Source organism: Anabrus simplex, chromosome 4 (genome assembly GCF_040414725.1).
Source record: "Anabrus simplex isolate iqAnaSimp1 chromosome 4, ASM4041472v1, whole genome shotgun sequence".
NCBI classification, from domain to species: Eukaryota; Metazoa; Arthropoda; class Insecta; order Orthoptera; family Tettigoniidae; genus Anabrus; species Anabrus simplex.
The window spans coordinates 392962323-392982876 of NC_090268.1; the positions used below are offsets into that span (position 1 = coordinate 392962323).

General features: G+C 38.9%; 1 protein-coding gene across 1 annotated transcript in view; it reads left to right on the plus strand.

Moving 5' to 3' along the window:
- Positions 1-3527: 3527 nt before the first annotated feature.
- Positions 3528-20554, plus strand: part of LOC136872292 (probable cytochrome P450 49a1) — a 51004-nt gene continuing 33977 nt past the window's right edge. Inside the window, exons 1-5 of the mRNA XM_068227521.1 lie at positions 3528-3639; positions 5393-5587; positions 7621-7754; positions 15203-15315; positions 16466-16582. Coding sequence (XP_068083622.1) covers positions 5404-5587; positions 7621-7754; positions 15203-15315; positions 16466-16582 — 548 coding nt within the window. The 5' untranslated portion in view covers positions 3528-3639; positions 5393-5403. The remainder of the gene's footprint in view (positions 3640-5392; positions 5588-7620; positions 7755-15202; positions 15316-16465; positions 16583-20554) is intronic.

Consider the following 20554-nt stretch of genomic DNA (forward strand, 5'->3'; position numbering starts at 1 on the left):
GTAATTGCCGCTATTGTTTGAGTCTTCCCCTTCAAAATAACCTCTAAAGCCAAGCTCCTGTTTCCCAAGAAAACACACAATGTTAACAAGTTTCTGGTAAGACCCCAACTAGAGTACGGTTCCAGTGTATGGGTTCCTCACCAGGATTTCTTGATTCAAGAACTGAAAAAAAATCCACAGAAAAAGCAGCTCGAATTGTTCTGGGTGATTTTCAACAAAAGAGTAGCGTTGCAAAAATTTTGCAAAATTTGGGCTGGGACGACTTGGGTGAAAGGAGACGTGCTGCTCGACTAAGTTATATACCGGGCGAGTTGGCCTTGCGGTTAGGGGCGTGCGGCTGTGTGCTTGCATCCGGTAGATAGTGGGTTCGAATCCTACTGTCGGCAGCCCTGAAGATGGTTTTCAGTGGTTTCCCATTTTCACACCAGGCTAATGCTGGCGCTGTACCTTAATTAAGGCAACTGCCGATTCCTTCCAACTCCTAGGCCTTTCCTATCCCATCGTCGCTATAAGACCTATCTGTGTCGGTGCGACGTAGAGCCACTACCAAAAAAAATGCTAGGTTATATGTTCCGAGCTGTCAGTGGAGAGATGGCGTGGAATGACATCAGTAGACGAATAAGTTTGGTTGGTGTCTTTAAAAGTAGGAAAGATCAAAATATGAAGGTAAAGCTGGAATTCAAGAGGACAAATTGGGGTAAATATTCGTTTTTAGGAAGGAGAGTTAGATACTGTTACCAAGGGAGATGTTCAAAATTTCCAATTTCTTTGCAATCATTTAAGAAAAGGCTACGAAAACAACACATAGGGAATCTGCCACCTGGACGATTGCTCCAAATTCAGATCTGTAATGACATTGATTGACAGATTTATTGAAGTCTCTCAACAAGCCTATTTTCTTTCACGGGTTCGTTATTTTTAACGGCTTGAATTCTTGCACCTTCAGATGAAGAATGTTCTATCCTCCCGCGCCCCAGTAAACGGAATCTCTCTTCATTCTAAATATGTTTATTTGAATTTTGATGCTCCATTGCTTTTCTAAGAATTTTTTTTAACAATTACCCCATTTAAATGCCATTCCTTTTAACCACCAGACAAAACACGCTTATAACACAAAAGCTTCTTGCATTCGGAACAGGCTGTTAACCATGAAGAAAATTGAAATTTTCTCGCTATTTTACGATAAAATATCTTAATCAGGTCTGATTGATTTTTATGGCGTGGGGACTGGGTGTTGGCGTTTGTACCAAAACTCTCCTCTTCACATTCCGACAACACACCCAACTACCAATTACGACGGAAACACGTAATAGTGATTACATATCTTCACATAGGATTTGCACCGGGAAGAGCATTCAGTCGCAAAATAGGGCCAAATCCATATGTACATCAGCGACCCCACAGTTGTAGGAAAATATGTATTATTATTATTATTATTATTATTATTATTATTATTATTATTATTATTATTATTATTATTATTATTCATCGCTCAGGTGGCTAGGGCTATACAATCCACCGGTGGTCCCTAACCCGTTAGAGGAGAGATCCACACTTGGACTATGTGTAAGAAGGGTAGCATCATGCTTCATTAATTTACCTAGATCAGAAAATTTTAAGCAAGCCTCGGACCTATGGGAGTAACGGACTACCACTCCCATTTTACAGGCGAGAATTTCCTTGGAAACAAATTGGCGAATGAAATGGAATTCGATGGGGAGCTATCAATATTAATGGGGCTTATAGAAAGAAAGTATTGGATAAAAACATATCTGTAAGCCAAATGCGGAATAATATCCAAATACCCGTATGTGAAACAAAAGAACACTACCACCCAGCGTGCCATATATGGCACGGGCCTTTTCTCGGAAGTTACATGTCGAATAAATAAAATTAAAGCTTTTCCTGGATCTTCATATGCACATTATCCAACGGTAAACTTTACAAGTTGATTCTCAAAAAATAAAATCTTCGGCGGATCCAGGTAGAAAATACAAACCGGGGACCTCTGAACCGATGGCCATTACGGAAAAAATTCGTGTAAGTAGTCAAAAACCGTACGTAAATACCGATTACAATGTATAAATGAACGAATAAATCATAATTAAAACCAAACAGGAAAATAACTTCCTCCATATAATCACTGCGATTTTACTCATTTTGTTTGAAGAACTGATTAAACTCTATAATATTAGATTCTTCGGTTTTCACCTTTCAGTGATTTATTATCCGCACACTTTATCTTGGTGGATTTACACCCTAGTGCTGAATCGGTCGACCTCGGCGATCTTCGAGATTCGTACTGGCAACCTTTGAAACACAAACTATAAATCGCTTAAGCATCGTTGTGCGACATCTGGCGTACACTTTACGTACTAGTACTGTTGTTGTTTACACAACAAAGCCAAAGTATAGAATTCATGCTAGGAACAAGATTCGCATCGAGAAATGTTTTATAAAGTTATATGATGTGTATGTGACATAGTTGTTGTCTTAAGATGATAACGATTTAGAAATTTCATATCGATCGATCATATTCTCGATTCAATTCAGATTTCATTTTCATTCAGTTGGCAGCACCAGGCAGCACTATCGATACCGGGACAGCTCCCTCCTTACTCCTCACCCCCGTACACAAATTCACCAAGATAAAGTGTGCGGATATGTGGGTTTCAGGAGTGTTGCCCATAAAACGACCTATGGCTCAGTTTTCCATGCCTGCACTGCTCTGGACCTAAGTGAATGGTATACACATATTAGAATGGTTTGTTATTGAGCAATGTGTTATTAACAAGGAGATGTTGAATGTTGAGTTTTTACTGAACAACGTATATTTTAGAGCAGACTAGTCAAGGTCCGGCTGTGAGGTGTAGTGGTTATTGTGATTAGCTGCCACCCGTGGAGGCCCTGGTTCGATACCCGGCTCTGCTACTAAATTTCTAAAGTGGTACGATGGCTGGAACAGGGTACACTCAGCCTCCGGAAGTCAGCTGAGCAGAGGGGACTTTGATTCCCACCTCAGCAATCTTTAAAGTGGTCTTCTGTGGTTTCCTGTGGTTTCCCACATTTTCTCCACGAAAATGCCGGGATGGTACCTAACTTAAGACCTCTTCATTCCTTTTCCTTGTCTATCCATTCCAAACTTTCCATCCTCCCAAAAGGTCCCTGTCCAGGATAACAGATGAGGCCACCTTGTCGAGGTACTATGCCTCTCCCCACTTGTAACCCCGACCTATAATCTCACGTTTCAGGCCACTGCCCTTGTGGCGGTAGAGGTAGGATCCCTCGCAGAGCCCGAGGGAAATACCAACCCTGAAGGGTAAACGGATTAAGATAGAAAGGAAAAAAAAAAAGAGTAGTCAAAGTGAACTTTGCACGTGCAAGATGCCTGAAGATTTTCGGGAACTGATTAAACTCATAATACGTTCATGACCTTGTGGCAGATCTCTTTTGTCTCAAGTCATCTTGTTTACGTACAGAAAACATCAACTGATGAGCAGCTCACTCTGCTGATAAGAACGATACCACTGTTTCCTGCTTATGGGTAGCCACAGTCTAGTTCTATCATCAGTCAGTGAAAGTAATAGGTACTGTACCGTGCCAGAAAAATTGTAATTTTAATTGAAATAGAAGTTTGAGGTAAGGTAATAATAATATTGAAATTACTCAGTTGAAAATAATGTATAATATAATTGTTCAGATTCGGTTGTATGATACTTCTGTATAATGATGGTCTGTTTTAAAGGTCATTTCTGTTAAAACAATAGTAGTCTATTACATTTTCTGATACGTTTGGAAAGTGTGTTATGAACATCAGTGTGTATTATTCTATGAGAATTTAAGCTGTCAGAAGACCATCAAATTGAAAGCCAACTGACACGTATTAAATGGAAATAGTTGACCAATGTATGGCAATGTTGGGTTCTACACTAAGCGTCAGAAATCGAACGACCGAGAGAGTTGACCGTGACCTTGCATTCGGAAGATAGTCGGTACGAATTCCACCGTCGGCAGCTCCAAACTTGGTTTTACGTGTTGTACCATTTCACACCGGGCAAATTCTTGGGATGTACCTTAATTAATGCTATGGCTATGCTTTGGGTGGGGGCGGTAGAATAACACCCACGGTATCCCCTGTCTGTCGTAAGAGGAGACTAAAAGGGTTCCCAGGGGCTCTTAACTAGGGAGCATAGGTTGGCGACCACGGGACCATTAGCTGAGTCTTGGCATTGCTTCCAATTACTTGTGCCAGGCTCATCACTTTCACCTACCCTATCCGACCTCCCTTGGTCAACTCTTCCAGTTACTTGTGCTAGGCTCATCACTTGTCTGACCTGGGCGGTTTTAGGTTTTCGAGGAGGCCTAAGGAGTCTTTCATTTCCACGCCCTTCATGGCAGTTGTCTTCCTTTAGCCGACACCTTCATTTTTCGAAGTGTCGGATCCCTTCCATTTTCCTCCCCGTTTGGTGTTATATAGAAGATCTTTGCCCAGTTATACTTACTCTTAAAACAATAATCACCACCACCACCAACGCTACCTTTCCATCCTTCCGTGGCCGAAAAATCTTAGATGTATTTGTGCGAGATGACAAAAACAGAAAAAAAAGAATAAATCTAACGGAGACGTAGAGAAGGTAACAAAGTGCTTTTGCAGAACTGTATTTTTCACTCTGTAGTAGGAAATTTTGTCGTCCCGCCTAATCCACCATAGAACCACAAATAAACCAAACCTCGCGGCACATAACGCCCTTGAAAGGGCTTTGGCTGCCCAGCGACCGCTGCTCAGCCCGAAGGCCTGCAGATTACGAGGGGCGGTATGGTCAGCACGATGCATCCACTCGGCCGTTATTCTGGGCTTTGGAGACCAGGCCACCACCTCACCGTCACATAGCTCCTCAATTCTAATCACGTATGCTGAGTGGACCTCGAACAAGGCCTCAGGTCGAGAGAAAAATCCCTGACCTGGCCAGGAATCGAACCCGGGGCCTCCGGGCGAGAGGCAGGCACGCTACCCCTACACCATGGGGCTGGCAGTAGCATAAATGGGGCGTTATATTTTTCTTAACTTATATCTAGTAAATTTAAAAGTTCGTTTAGCTCAACAAAAAGAGAAGATTCTTAAAACCTTAGCATGCGTTGTTCTGGCTGCGTACCTGCAAGCTTGGATTCCGGAGATGGTGAGTTCGATACCACCATCAATAACAATGAAGATGTTTTTATCTGGTTACCCATTTTTATACCACGTAGATGATTAAGATCCCAGCTGCATTTCTCCCAGTTCCAGCCCTTCTCTTCCCCATCGTCCCCTAACACCCTATCTCTGTTGGTGCAACATTAAACTACTAAATTGAGAATAGGCCTATTAGAAACTGAATGTCAAAAATTTTGACAGTTTCAGCTAAAATGATACGCCAAGCAATCTTGAAAATTGGGAGCCTACACCCAGAGTGCGTGCTGGCGCTTAACAGATACACCAGCGCGTCTGCAGTACAACATGATCTTAATGATGTGAGACCCTACCAGGAGATACCAGGACCCAAGCCACTACCATTGGTTGGAAACAATTGGAGATTCGTTCCAGGAATTGGTGAGTACCTTTACATATCCGTTAAGAAAGTGTTATCTGTGTCTAATATTCTTGATGTGAATGCTGATGCGATTTATTGGACGTAAAGCCAGAAACGTTAGAATTTACGCTGTCTCAGCAACAGTTCAACACACCAAAAGAAACTATTGAGGAGCAAATGTTGTCAAGCACTTTCGATGATTATTTAAACCATAGATATACTGTAGTATTCATCATCAATTTCGGGTGGTATTCACTTGCCTATAGGTAAAAAATACCACTTTGCCTACTATGCACAAGACCTATATAGATGTATGTATGCGAGGATTGGTACTATATTCCGAAGTTGCTACGCAGAATTTCAAAACTAAATTTTGAGACGTTTGATTTGAGCACATTTTTTGTAATATATTTTTAAGATAGCTAGGGACGCCCGAATTCCCGATATCAAATCACACAATATGAAGAAACTTAAATGACCAAGTCCAGAAAATTTTTAATCCATTCAAACCATGTGGGCATTTCCACCTTGTAACAATTTAAAAAGGATAAAGGACTTGAACACCGAGCGAGACCCATCGTTTATTAACAAATCATCGATATGTTAGAAATGTTTAATAAACACTGCTTTGGCAAGTCCGTACGTCCGTCTACTGGAAATGCCTGCCGGTTAATCATCAGGCATTGACATATCTCTAAGTACAGCCAATGTTTAGTAATCCTAATATTAAATCACTTAATGACCATTCAAATAATAGCAGGTGAAGGCTTAGCCTAGCCAGCAATACATTCTTTACTTAGCGGGTTGCAAACAGTTAAGGAGCAATATCTTATTCCGACTCCTTAAGAAGATTTAGTTTTATTTATTTAGTTTTATTTTTTTAAATTTATTTATTTATTTATTTATTTATTTATTTATTTATTTATTTTATTTTATTTATTTATTTATTTATTTATTTATTTATTTATTTATTTATTTATTTATTTATTTATTTATTTATTTATTTGAGGTGTTATAAATATGCAAATATAAAGGTCTCTAGATTTAGTTTGAACTTGCTTATTATTTTAGGAAATTAGTATTATTTATTTAAAGTGTATTTGTTGTATATTTCGTTTTATTGAATATCTTTAACTGGGAAAATAACCTTTTGATGATAAATAAATATACGTATCTATCTATGTGGAAAGTCAGCCTAGCTTCGCTCACATGGCCCGGTTTTGAGTTCCGACCAGGCCAGTGATTGAAAGAGCGTATGTTAAATCTTATGGCTCGGGGAATATGTGTTTGTGTTCGTCTTATCTCACTTCTCTTCATCTAAGTACAACACAACCACACTAACTACCACAGACACACGCAATAGCGAATATACCCCTCCCAAGGATTGGTGTCAGGAACATCATCCAATCGTAAAAATGGACTTAATCTAGATTAGTGCCAAACCAGATCATTGAGAAAAATGTGCAGAATGAAATACGGGCACTGAATAAAATGCGTAGAAGTAATCCGAAGATTCCGTGGAAGTTCCGACAACGGCTGCAAAATTTACCCCAGCATGTATCTCGAGTTAAAGTCCTGTGAAGAAGAAACACAAGGTAGGCTAAAAAGAATTGAATAATAATAATAATAATGTTATCCGGTTTATGTCCCACAAACTAATTTTACGGTTTTCGAAGACGCCGATGTGCCGGAATGTTGTCCCACAGTAGTTTATTTACGTTCCAAGAAATCTACCGACATTAGGTCGGGGTATTATATCACCTTCAAAATACCACCGGGCCCAGACGGGATCGAACCCTCTAATTCGAGCTCAGCAGGCCAGTGCAAAGGAATTGAAACATGTAAATTAGGTTGAGGAGGTTTTTACGATTTCAAGGTGACCCAGACATGAAATGTTTGAGAAACACTGCTCTAAGGCAGATTTTGGCCTCTAATGTTTCAAAATGTTCGTATATCTGGGATCCATTCTACTTTATGACAAATAAGGAATTTGTATATTAATCATATAAAATGAATCAATCATTGAAAGTGAGTGTATATTTTTATCTTTCAGGAAATTTAGCAAAACTAAATTTCAACAAGCAGTTAGAAGAACTTTACAAACAGTACGGAAAAATTGTCAGGTTGTCTGGCCTACATGGTCGTAAAGATGTGGTTTACCTGTTTGATCCACAATATATTGAGACGGTGAGTTTCATTATGTGAGAAATTTGACGCTACTCTTAAAATTTTTATCGAGTTTGAAATATATCTTGAGTTTTGGTAAATACTGAAAAATAATTTTGAGTAAGTATCCTCCAGAATAAAAATATGTTATAAATTTATTAAATATATTTCGCTCATCTTTGGTAACATTGCAGTACTAGAGCATGCGTTTTCTTAAAGTAGCTCATCTTTGACACAAATTTACTGTATCCATAAACGGTCTAAGCACCCTTTTTAAAGTTCTCGCAGGTCATGTGTCAATTGTATTAGAAAGCTCATTATTGCAGCCGGAGTTGCTGACTTTGTTATATCAGTGAAATTAAATGGCGTATGGCTTTTAGTGCCGGGAGTGTCCGAGGACAATTTCAGCTCGCGAGGTGCAGGTCTTTTGATTTGACACCCGTAGGCGACCTGCGCGACGTGATGAGGATGGAATGACGATGAAGACGACAAATACACCCAGCCCCAGTGACAGCGAAATTAACCTATTAAAGGTTAAAATTCCCGACCCTGCCGGGAAGTGAACCCGGGACACCTGTGACCAAAGGCCAGCACGCTAACCATTTAACCATGGAGCCGGACAGTTATTTCAGTTATGTAATTCTACTTACCATATCTCATTTATATATTTAAAGAGTATAATAAAAACAGTCTTGGCAAATTGGTCCGTCCGTTCTACTGGACCGATTTCCTTCATTTAAGTTTTATTCTCTCCAGAATTACCTGCCAGTGAATCATGAGACATTGATAGGTGTCCAAGTTCAATCAACTTCGAGAAATCGTAAAATCAAACAATTTAAGCACTCCAATAATTCCAGGCGAAGGCTTACCGTAACCCGCAATATATTATCTACTTAGCAGGTTGCTAAGTGACTGACACTTTCATTAATATTCTGATATTTATGTGATTTATGTCCTTAGTAATGTCATTACATGCAGTTTTGTTTGATTACTACCCTGTAAAGCCAGAGAGTATACACTTCCTCAGATTGTGGAAGAATGCTATTTTCTGCTATATACTCTTTGATTTTCTTCTTTCCTCAGCTTCTGTATATGCTCAACAAATGGCAGAAAGTTCCTAATTACTTACATGCTGCTAAGAATAAACAGTCTACGTACGTACAGACGTGAAGGTATTAAGTCGACTAGCCTTCTGTACGACCATTAATAAAGCTCAGGGACAAACTCTTGAAAACGCGGCTAGTCTACTTACACGAACCTGTACTGAGCAGCGGCCAGTTGTATGTTGCACTATGTAAGGCAAGATCGTTCGAAAATATTAAAATCCAGATACGTACTAATGGTTGATGCATATATAATATTGTATGTAAGGAAGAGTTATAAACGTTACGAATAAATAAATTATTATCTGCCAGTATTACATGTTCATGAAACTATTCAAAAGGGCAGGCGAAACAATATGACTGCGAGAAGCATATGAAGACGAGTTATCTGGCCTATTTATAAGAAATTCTTTGGAGCAACACGGGTCCTCTAGTCCAATTTAAATTAAAATATATTTGAGTGGGGTAATTTCTGATTCGAGGTCAAACTTCGGAACGGTATGATTTCAGGGACAATCGAGGTATACCGGGCAAGGTATACACACTCATATTAGGAAAGAGGGGACGATCAGTTATAGAGCGTAGAATAGACGAAAGCCAGTGTGGTTTCAAAAAAACAGAAGGCCTCTCAGCACCAGATTTTTTTAAATGTGGAAATAATTGAACACCTTGGTGCAAGAAGAGGTTAACTCACATTTTTACAGATTTTTCAGGAGGCACAAAAAACTAATTTAAATAATCTAGACACGATATTTCATGCTATATTTTATAATATTTGATTTTTATCTAAAGTTTACTTTGTAGGCACAAAAGCAACACCATTAATATATTGATTTTTAGGTAAACAGCAAATAAAAAGTGTGCTTATCCCTTTCTTGAGCCTAAGTATGAAAAAATAACTATATAGCCTAAATTGTTGTATATACATTCTGTAAGACATTTGTATTAGAAACACACGCTAAAAATCATTATTATAACGAACTCTTTTAGAAAATATTTTGAAACACAGTTTTTTTTTGCCTGCAGTATTGTTATTCGTATGTACATACAAATGATATATAAGAAGCAATTTTAAAACATACATTTTCTATCACTTTTAAGATGAATGTGACAATCTCTAAGAAGAAGAACCATCACCTTTGGAACAAAAACCCGATTCCGATGTTAGAGATTTATATTACCACATGTTACACTTAAAAACGTACCTCGATGCAAGTTTCATTGTATCCTTGGGTTAGGCATCTTTAATGGGAAGCCTACTGTTATATGCTGATTCGGTAGGGAGTGTTACTTGCTGTCCGGGCACTGGATTTCCCTTCCTTTCCTTAGGGCCGGTTCTACCACCTACTGGTAAAGTAGCGCGTAACTTGCCCTCCGCGTAAAAGGAAGTTTCCGTTCGACCACCCCCAGGTAGCGCTATCGGCAGCATAAATCGTCGTTACCCGGCGCGTAATTTATCGGCCACTTCGAGGGCCCGATAAGACTTTACCTGCCGGGCAAGTTTTGAGAGTTGAACTTTATTAGCTGTATTTCTGATGACATACAACTTAAATTAGTTTAGGATACTGAAAAAAGCCGATATTGTATTGCAGGATCTTGAACATAAATGCTTCCCTTGAGTTGCAACGGTCACACCAGCCTCTCGCATCGGTAGCTTAGGGAACACATTTTATAAGTCAAGCTTCCGTAAAGAAACTTTAAAAATGATATAAAATAGAAATCTATTTGGAAATCATTTCAAATGGGCTTTAATTTTTTACTTTTTCAGTTTTCAGACACGAGGTATAAGTTAATGTATGTATCCTAACTTGCTGAAGCGTTCTCGTAGCGTAATGGCTAACACGCTGAATGACGAATCATTTTTATTTCCATTATTAGCGTTGTGTTAATCTGTATGCCTCTTTTCATATGTTCTTTTGTTAATAACATATATTATGTCTACTAGGAAATTGCTTTATATATGTGCTACTTATAGAAAGTGATGTTATGATTAATAGCACATAGGACTGTCGCCCAGGTAGCAGATTCCCTATTAGTTGTTTACATAGTCTTCTTGTAAATTATTTCGAAGGAATTGGAATCTATTCTATTCCCGAATTCCTCATCCTATGAATGGATATTTATCCCGATTAGTTCTTTACATTTACAGTACCTTCCAACTTTATCTTCATACAGTTAAACATTACAATGAAATGCTTTATAAATAAATGGAAGCATGTGGAACTAAACGAGGTCACAGAACTGGTTGCAAATACAGTATCGTGGAGATACTTAATCAATTCACAGAAGCCTGCAGATAGAACGCTCAAAGGCAGTAAGTCCGTAAAGATGTGTGTGTGTATATATACGTATATGGAAGCGCGTAAGAGAGAGTTAAGAACAACGGCAGGGAACGAAAATACATTTTAAAATGTAAATTAGAAATACGATGAAAACCTCGGTACTTTCTATTACGGAGCGAGCGACTTGACCAATCTACTACGAGAATACGGTACTTTTCAAAAACGCTGCCTTACATGACAGGTTATAACGGACGTAAGAAAATGTAATCTCGAGATTTTAATCTCAATTAGGTATTGATGTTGAAGATCATAGATTAAAATCTCAAAAGCTTGACATAAATTGTTGTCCATGACTCTTAAGACTCCCCTTATTGGGCTTTTTGGTGATAATCAGCAGACGCAAGCACAAGGAAATAAGACAATCGAAATGAGTTTCATGCATCTGACGATAGATAGCACCACACTCGAAAGCGAGAAGTCGCTGAAAATCAGTCTAGCCAACTTCGTATATCGGTATCTAGCTCCGGGTAGCTACCTAGCGCTTGCGCGGAAGTGGTTGGACGCAAGCCAAAGTACCAGTCGATTTACACCTCCAGGTAGTTTACCTCCCGGGCAGCTGCCAGCCACTTTACCAGCAAATGGTAGAACCGGCCCTTAATCTTCTATTTAGCGCACTCTCCTGAATCACTATCCGTTTCTGACGGAACATACTCAGTACCCGAATACTCGAAATCGGTAAATTCGTCACTAATTCGCACCATTCTTCTACCAATTGATGCAAAACGGCGCCTTCATCTCATCAAGAAATACGTGCTGTCTTCTTGCGGAAGTTCACAAAACTATATTCCGTGCAAAATAGGGATATCTCCAGTATTCATCACTTTCTTCCACCGAAGTGTATTATAAGGGTAAAGATATTTATTTATTTATTTATTTATTTATTTATTTATTTATTTATTTATTTATTTATTTATTTATTCATTTATTTATTTATTTTACGTCGTACCGACACAGATAGGTCTTATGGCGGCGATGGAATAGGAAAGGCCTGGGAGTGGGAAGGAAGCGGCCGTGGCCTTAAGGTACAGCCCCAGCATTTGCCTGGTGCGAGAATGGGAATTCATAGAAAACCATCTTCAGGGCTGCCGACAGTGGAGTTCGAACCCACTAACTCCCGGATGCAAGCTAACAGCTGCGCGCGCCTAACCGCACGACCAACTCGCCCGGCAAGGAAAAGATTCTAAACCTTATAGAGACTGGTATGTGTAAATGAGATATCTCCTTCTTCTAAGAAGGAAGCGTTTTTTCCTATACACAGCATTAAACATGTACGAAAAAGGTGGAGTTATCCCCTTCTTACACCGAGGTTCTCAATTGAGAAATACTGGGAGAGGAATAGACTTTTATGTAAATGATTCGTAGATATAGAGAAGGTAGATGACAAACGTACCTACGGAAAAATATGTTTATCTTACTGAGGGATTATGAAATCGGCGGAAAGTGATTATAACCGATCATGTATGTTGATAATCAAGCTCGAGTGAGAACCGATGGTAGAATGCTTTGTACTACTTGGCTCATATTAGTGTTATACAGTCCGGCTCCATGGATAAATGGTTAGCGTGCTGGCCTTTGGTCACAGCTGGAGGACCCAAGCCATAGAATGTTCTACTGTATTTGATTTCGGTTATGTTCAAAATTGCCAAGGTCTGTGTTATGAAATTCCAAGATGCAAAATATTCCGTAAGGTGAGAAATTTCTCGTGTATGTGGTTCCTCCAGCTAAACAATACTGTAATAATTTTATATATCATAAAGACCATAAGAGAAGAAGAGACCGGGTGAAAACTTTCAAGTTTAAAGCATCAGCTGTTCCATGCATAAAATGTTATAGCAATTAATGCAGAGTTTTCTTAAATAATATTCCATAAACTAAAGAATAATATGTTCACATATTCAAAAGCTTAACTGACCCACTTACAAGTGAATTACCGTCTTTGAAACTAGGTGATTCATGACTTAAGGATTCAAGATCGAACAACGTCACAATTGAAACACGTTATTTTATATTCCAGTTATAATTGCGTACATTAACAAAGAATATTTTTTTTAGATTCCCCCATCTTCCGTGCAACCCATATTTGTCGAAAAAGCCATATGTATCTTTCTCAATCAAAATATGAAATATTGTTTCAAGCTACAAAATATAAACATTCTCGGAATACATTTGTTTAAATCCTTTCAGCGAGTTTTTATGTCAACACTTTGAGAGACTCTACTTGAAAATATTATGATTGGATTAAAAGAAACTCACATGGTCATAACAGAGGAAAAACTCAAATAATGAGCGTTGTTAAAAGTGTAAAATTACTATTAGCCTACCATTTTCAAAAACATACTAAAAAAACTCATAAAGTACAGTAGAATATGTGGACTGCAATAATTGTTTCGTTGAGGACGTAGACTTGACTCGTAAGTTTATACAGCACGCTACTTTAAAACTCACAATTTCGTTTTACGATGTATTTTAACTTAATAGTCTATATTGGATCACATAGTCCAAGAGAAAGCACCAAATGGGAGTGCCAGTATTATATTTATAAAACGCAGACTTTAAATGGTTTTACCGTGATATCGCAATATAAAGTAAATTTGTTAAAATGTCTCGCAACTACTAGCTCGCTGCACTAATTAAGAAACATATTCGTTCGAATACATTAACCACACTATTTACCATTATTCAAGTATACATATTCTTAGTAGTTAGCTGAAATATTCCACCTGTTCTAGTTGTACTTCTTACCTGAATTTCATTTTTATTAAGGATCCCGGGTTCGATTCCCAGCAGGGTCGGGAATTTTAACCATCATTGGTTAATTTCCCTGGCACGGGGCCTGGGTGCATGTGTTGTATTCATCATCATTTCATCCTCATCACGACGCGCAGGTCGCCTACGGGAGTAAAATGAAAAAACCTTCACCTGGTGAGCCGAACCCGTCCTGGGATCTCCCGGCACTAAAAGCCATACGCCATTTCAATGTTATACAAGCCTGGAACTTTTTGGCCTTGTTAACAGTTCGTAGAAAGATACCAGATGGAAGGCAGGTATTAAGTTGGGTTGGAAGCTCAAAAAAGAAGTGGTGTGATTATAATATACGCCGTCTAACGAACCATTCTCTTTTGTAACAGCCTTCCAGATGTTAACGGGCGCTGCTGTAAATACGCACCTCTCTCAATTCAGTACAAGTAAATAATATTATCGAATCCTGGCTCTCCATAATTCTGATCTTAATTATGTGCGGTGTCAGATCTGTGGAATTTAGCATAGTGGCATATTTATTGATAGAAATTCAGGTGGTTCCAGCCCTGGGAAAGAGAAGTTTGTCAACCTATGACGATTGTTCTGTTGATCCCCTCGTTTCCATCTCACCCCCTCCAGGTTGTTGTGCTTGGGATTGGCGGTATAGTAGGGGTCTACATGATTGAAATAACGGCTTGCGGCTCAATTTCTACTCGGGGAATTCGTTCCTTCCGGAGCAATACGGAGTTCTCACGGCCTAGGCCACGGCCGTACAGGGTACCTCCCTTCACTCCCCACGACACCATGGCACGCTAAATAAAATTATGCAGTGTTCTTATAAATATATTGAAGCATATTATGATATGATTCAGTATATCATATCATTGTTGTCCAGGAACAATATGACATTTAGTTTCAAGTGTATAAAGCAATTTTGTAACGTTTCTAGGGTGCCTAAGGTGTATTATATATTTTATGTTATCAAATGTCTGGCTCCATGGCTAAATGCTTAGCGTAATGGACTTTGGTCACAGCGTTCCCGGGTTCGATTCCCAGCAGGTTCAGGAATTTTAACCATAATTGGTTAATTTCGCTGACACGGGGACTGTGTGTACTTCATCATCATTTCATCCTCATCACGACGTATGGGTCACCTACGGAAGTCAAATCAGAAGACTTACATCTGGCAAGCCGAACTTGTCCTCGAACACCCCCGGCACTAAAAGGCATACACCATTTCATTTTCATTTTATCAAATTAACTATTACAGAAATTTATATTACAGGCTTACAGAAATGAGGGACAGTGGCCACTCAGAACAAACTCCCCATCAATTACAACATATCGACGTGAACTGCGACGTGATTTCTATAAAGGAATTGAAGGAATTGTGGCTTCGTAAGTTGTTAATAATTTGTACTTGTCATCAGCTACATGGAAAGGTAATGAAAGCTGTACTAAATACATATTAAAATAGTCCAAAATATAACGCTCAAGATGATGGGGTTAGGTTTGTAGTTTTAGAGAATAACATGCCTATTAGAACGTGCATCCTGATATGTGTTATATCACAATTAGCTGCAGCTGTTGAAGGTGATAACTGTTAATATTTACAGGAGTCATGAAGGAACAGGGTAGCCCACTTGTATTGTTACTGACTTCTCACAACGGCTGTCCTGGTTGGAATCCTGCAAATTTTTGAACTGTAAAACCAATTTCAGTGGTCTGTATTCCATGTATAAGTGACAGTCAAATGAAAACAGAACACCCGCTACAACGTGAGCATGGAATGGTTTTACTCAAAAGTAATTAACAAAAGCGCTAATACGTTAACCAACTGGGAGACGAGACGATCAATTCCAATTCTGTAGAAAAAGGTAGGTTGCTGACGGATCCACAACCACACCCACTCTTGCACTTCCTCATCCGACCGAAACTGACGTCCCGGAATGTCTTTATTCAGGTCGCCAAAAATGTGAAGATCACAAGGTGAAGGATCCAGGCTGTACGGAGGATGTTGAAGTGTTTCCCAACCAAATCGCTGAAGCATAGACTTCGCCAGATTGGAAATATAGGGGCGAGCATTATTATGCAACATTATAACTCCATCCGACAGCATTCCAGAGCGTCTTGACTTTCTGGTGCGTCGCAGTTTCTCGAAAGTGTCTTCATAGTGCTGCGCTACTAGAAACGAATCACAAGTCTCTGCTCTTCTTTGCTTGCCTCCATTTGTATAGCTGGACGAACTCACTAGACCAGTCCGCGCACCAACAAAAACATAACTCAACAACTGCGTGCACCTGTGAGTTGTCACTATGCAGTTCTCCTAGCATAGAGATGGCAGTATAGATACGTAACAACACTGTTGCCACCTTTCACGCATAAAATGTGTTATGGTGTTCAGTTTTCATTTGACTGCCCCTTACAGATGTTGAGGTCCATGATCCATAGAAGTTTCATAAAGCTAGTTATTTCTTTATTACTATCATCATCGTCATCTCTCACGGACACGTATAAAAGAGTTAATAAGACATCATTTTTGTTGCAGCCAAGGCAAAAAATGGCAGGATTTCAGAACCAGAGTTAACCAGCCCATGATGCAGCCGCGCAACACAAAGTTGTATGTTGGACCAATAGACAGCGTGGCCAAGGACTTCATTGAGAGGTAAGTTGAAAATACTGGTATTTTCAGTTCTTCATATAAGAGGAACAAATTATAATAACCAGGTATACTAAATAAATACTGTGAAACGTGCCACATCCATATCGGGTGACTAATTATATCCGGAATGAAATCAAAAATAAGTTTGTAAGCAGCGTGAATTCGAATATAATGACAAAGAATGGTTGCTCGTTCTATCATCAGTCTAGAAATAGATTTTTTGCATTCCTGCACGTCACCATAATTTGTTTTAACCTCTTAAGCTCTTCTTTATTGCAACCCATAAGCACTCTGACATGTTTGTATTTTTCACGTGTTGGCCTACATCTAGCCATTCATGCCATTTCTAGTTCCCGCCACAAACATCTGAAAAACGTTTCCAGTCTCATACTAATCAAATTTCATCGAATCGTTCACTTTTCACCACTTAGATTCATTATCCGCTCATTTATTTTTCGTTTGACCATTCTTAACCACAGCATTCATCTCTAAAACGACATTAAGAACAAAACATGTATTTGTTCTTGCGGCAATTCACGGTGTTTATAAGCTTTCATTAGAAACTCCTGAGCTCGTTGAAATGATTGAGTGGACGCAGTTTTGAAAGGGGAACCATATTTGCTAACAACAGTGACAATCCAGAGTGTAAATCTCTCGCATTTTCTGGGCGACGGTGCGATAGTAATTTAATTAGTTATGACTCACTGTATTTCTAATAAAAAAACATACACTAATGTGCAATATGGTGCCATATTAATATTTCTTCCTCGTAAAAAACAGCATTCACTAATTTGACAACAACATCCCACGTCAAAGAAGAAAAATAATGGAACTCTTTCATATCTGTCATATAATGCTTAAATAAAACAACCTAATTTCCTGTTCTTCAAATTATAGTTACCAGCATACTGGTCCACTTCAACAGTGATCCAATGTGACCACCACCAACTTAGAAGCAAACGCTGCACCCACGAATCAAATTCTGGTACATTCACTTGATCACACCTGGTGTCTGTTGAATTAATCCTTCACTCAGTAGAAGTGGAAGATTTAAATAATTGATTTGTAGACAGTTTCCATTCAAAACGTTAAAAAGTCCCCTCTACAAATTCTGGAATACTAAGAAGTTTCTTATTGTAAATAATCACAGAGAGTAGAACTATAATTTATCATTTTTTTAAATTACTTACTTACTTACTTGTGGATATATAGCCATGGTCTGCATTCGGGAGAAGAGTCGCCTGTCCTGATAATGGCTTTCCGTGGTTTCCTATTTTCACTCTCTGGCAAATGATGGGAGAGATTTTATTCATAGTCAGCCGATTCCTTTCGCCTCCTCACCAAATAAGATTCACCCTCATTAATTTTATATGTATTAGCATCTCAACTGAAATTATTGCCAGGAAGGACATCCATCTGTAAAAGTATGCCACAAATATCTTCCGACGTCATCCCCGATCCGAAGATGAGACTAACGTGTAGATATGCATACATTATACATTTTTACACTCCATACAAAACCCTACAGAAAGTAATTTCCAGTGCGTTTACCTATGATTCAGGTGTGCACATTTTTTAAGGAACGGTTCATTGTTTGTCATAGTCTACGCTAGAGATTCACTTAGGTTTCTCTGCACAACACTGGAGTACCAAGAAAATGCTGGCTGGCCTGTGTCACAGAAATAATATGTGGGGAATGTACGAACACAAAACAAACCTGGCAAGAGTTTATTAACTTTATTAATGCTATTTATTTACCTTATATAAGTGTGAATTTGCAACAGAACCTAAAATACTGGGGAAAGCGTACCTTCTACACCCTTTATGTTAAATTCACGAAGTTGGTGCTCCGTTTCCCCAGAAACTACTGAATAAATTTCTTGATTTCTTTTGGTGTATTTATAGACTTATGTCCTTGCTATCTACGGACATGTATTTAATAATATTGGAATGAAAATATTTATTTATTTCATTTTTTTCCGAAATTCTCTTTTTAAAGTCCATTTTGAGCAATGGAATGCCTCATCACTTAGTCTCATTTAAAGGTACGACTTTGAGGAATTGTGCATTGTTACAAATGAAGGCCTACTATATTGTGTTAACATTTAAAGTAGCAAACATTTAGTAGCCTATGTCCCTGCACCATAAAACTGTTCACCTTCCTCCTCCAAGTCTTTCCTGGCCATCTTCAGGTTCCTAGATTTCTTCCTAGTCACATTCAAGGTATAATATATGTCTCGGTCAGCTCTTAGTCACCCGAAATTTTTCTATTTCGGTAAAATCTCACTTTATTGTTGACTCTGGTGTGATGCCCATTCTTCTAAAAATTTCCATCTCTCCTGAATTTCCGAAATTGAATGCCTGCACTGAATCATATACACATAACCTAAAAGCTTCAAAACCCACAAAAAAAATCGTACTGTGTACCACATAACAATGTTGAAGGGTTCATCGGGGTTTTGAGTCCTTCCGTGAAGACATTCCTTCAAGAGGTCGGAAAAGCTTGAAAACGCTGCCACAGTTTCTTATTATGGCCAGTTCGTAATAGATCTGCAGTCTACCTTTACCTTTACCTCCTAGTGGCTTGTTCCTTCCATATAACTCTTGAATATAGGTCTGATATCTTCTATCACTTCATAAGGCAAGGCATACTTGTGAGTATATTGTTCACCTTTCAACTTGGCAACATAACTGATGCACCAAGAATGTTCATCCTTCGGACAACGGAAGTGGCAAGGATGTTGGTAGGAGGACGACATATGGAACAGGATTGGTAAAATGTCTTTCGGCAGCTTGAAAACGCTGCCACAGTTTCTTATTATGGCCAGTCCGTAATAGATCTGCAGTCTACCTTTACCTTTACCTCCTAGTGGCTTGTTCCTTCCATATAATTCTAGAGCTTCTTGAACATCCTAATCGATCGCATCATCTTTACTTTTCTGACCTTCAAGTAAAACAAAAACAAGCGGGAATAATGATTAATCAAAACAGTAAATAAATGAAATGGCGTTTGGCTTCTAGTGCCGGGAGTGTCCGAGGAAAAGTCCGGCTCGCCAGATGCAGGTCTTTTGATGTGACTCCTGTGGGCGACCTGCGCGTCGCGATGTGGATGAAAATGATGATGAAGACACATACACCCAGCCCGCGTGCCAGCGAAATTAACCAATTAAGGTTAACATTCCCGACCCTGCCGGGAATTGAACCCGGGACCCTTGTGACCAAAGGCCAGCACGCTAACCATTTAGCCACGGAGCCGGACAGTAAATAAATGAAGTCTACATACGCAACGAGGTTAGCTATCAGTATGATAAGGAGATACTTCGTCTTCTAAGAATGAACGTACGCAAAAGTCCACGAACGAAACAACGTCAAAAATCGGCCTTAATAATCAACGTGGCCGATGGTGCTAAAATACACATTTTATACATTTACAGTTGTACTGGGGGGGGGGGTGAGAAGCATAATTACATACTCAAAAAAAGAGCAGACTCTACGCGACCAATTTCACACAAAAGTAAAAAATCTTTAAAGAATGTTTGGTTAGCAATTAATTGTTAGTGGAAAATGTGCGCTGGTTTACTTTTGTCGAGTTGTTTACTACAGGGAAATATCGCTAACAAATGCACTCCTATTATCTTCTGTTCATTACCTTAATTCTCAATGGTACGGTGCTGAACATTTAAGTAATATAGATAGGCCACGAGTTATCGCCGTGTTCCTTGAGCATTCCAGTGGTTTGTACATTCTAAAAACCAAGGTTCGTGAATTACCGTGTCTTCTGCTTAGCTTTTAAAATCCTTCTGATGCCCACCCAATATGCCACAATATTCAACGAAGTGAAGCAGCATGCCAGGAAAAAAGAAAGGAAAGTCAGAGAACCTGTGGTCAACGCTATGTATTCTCCATCCTTCTGATATCCTTAGTTGCCACTAGTACACAATTAACAATATTCATCCATTTCATCCTCTTATTTTA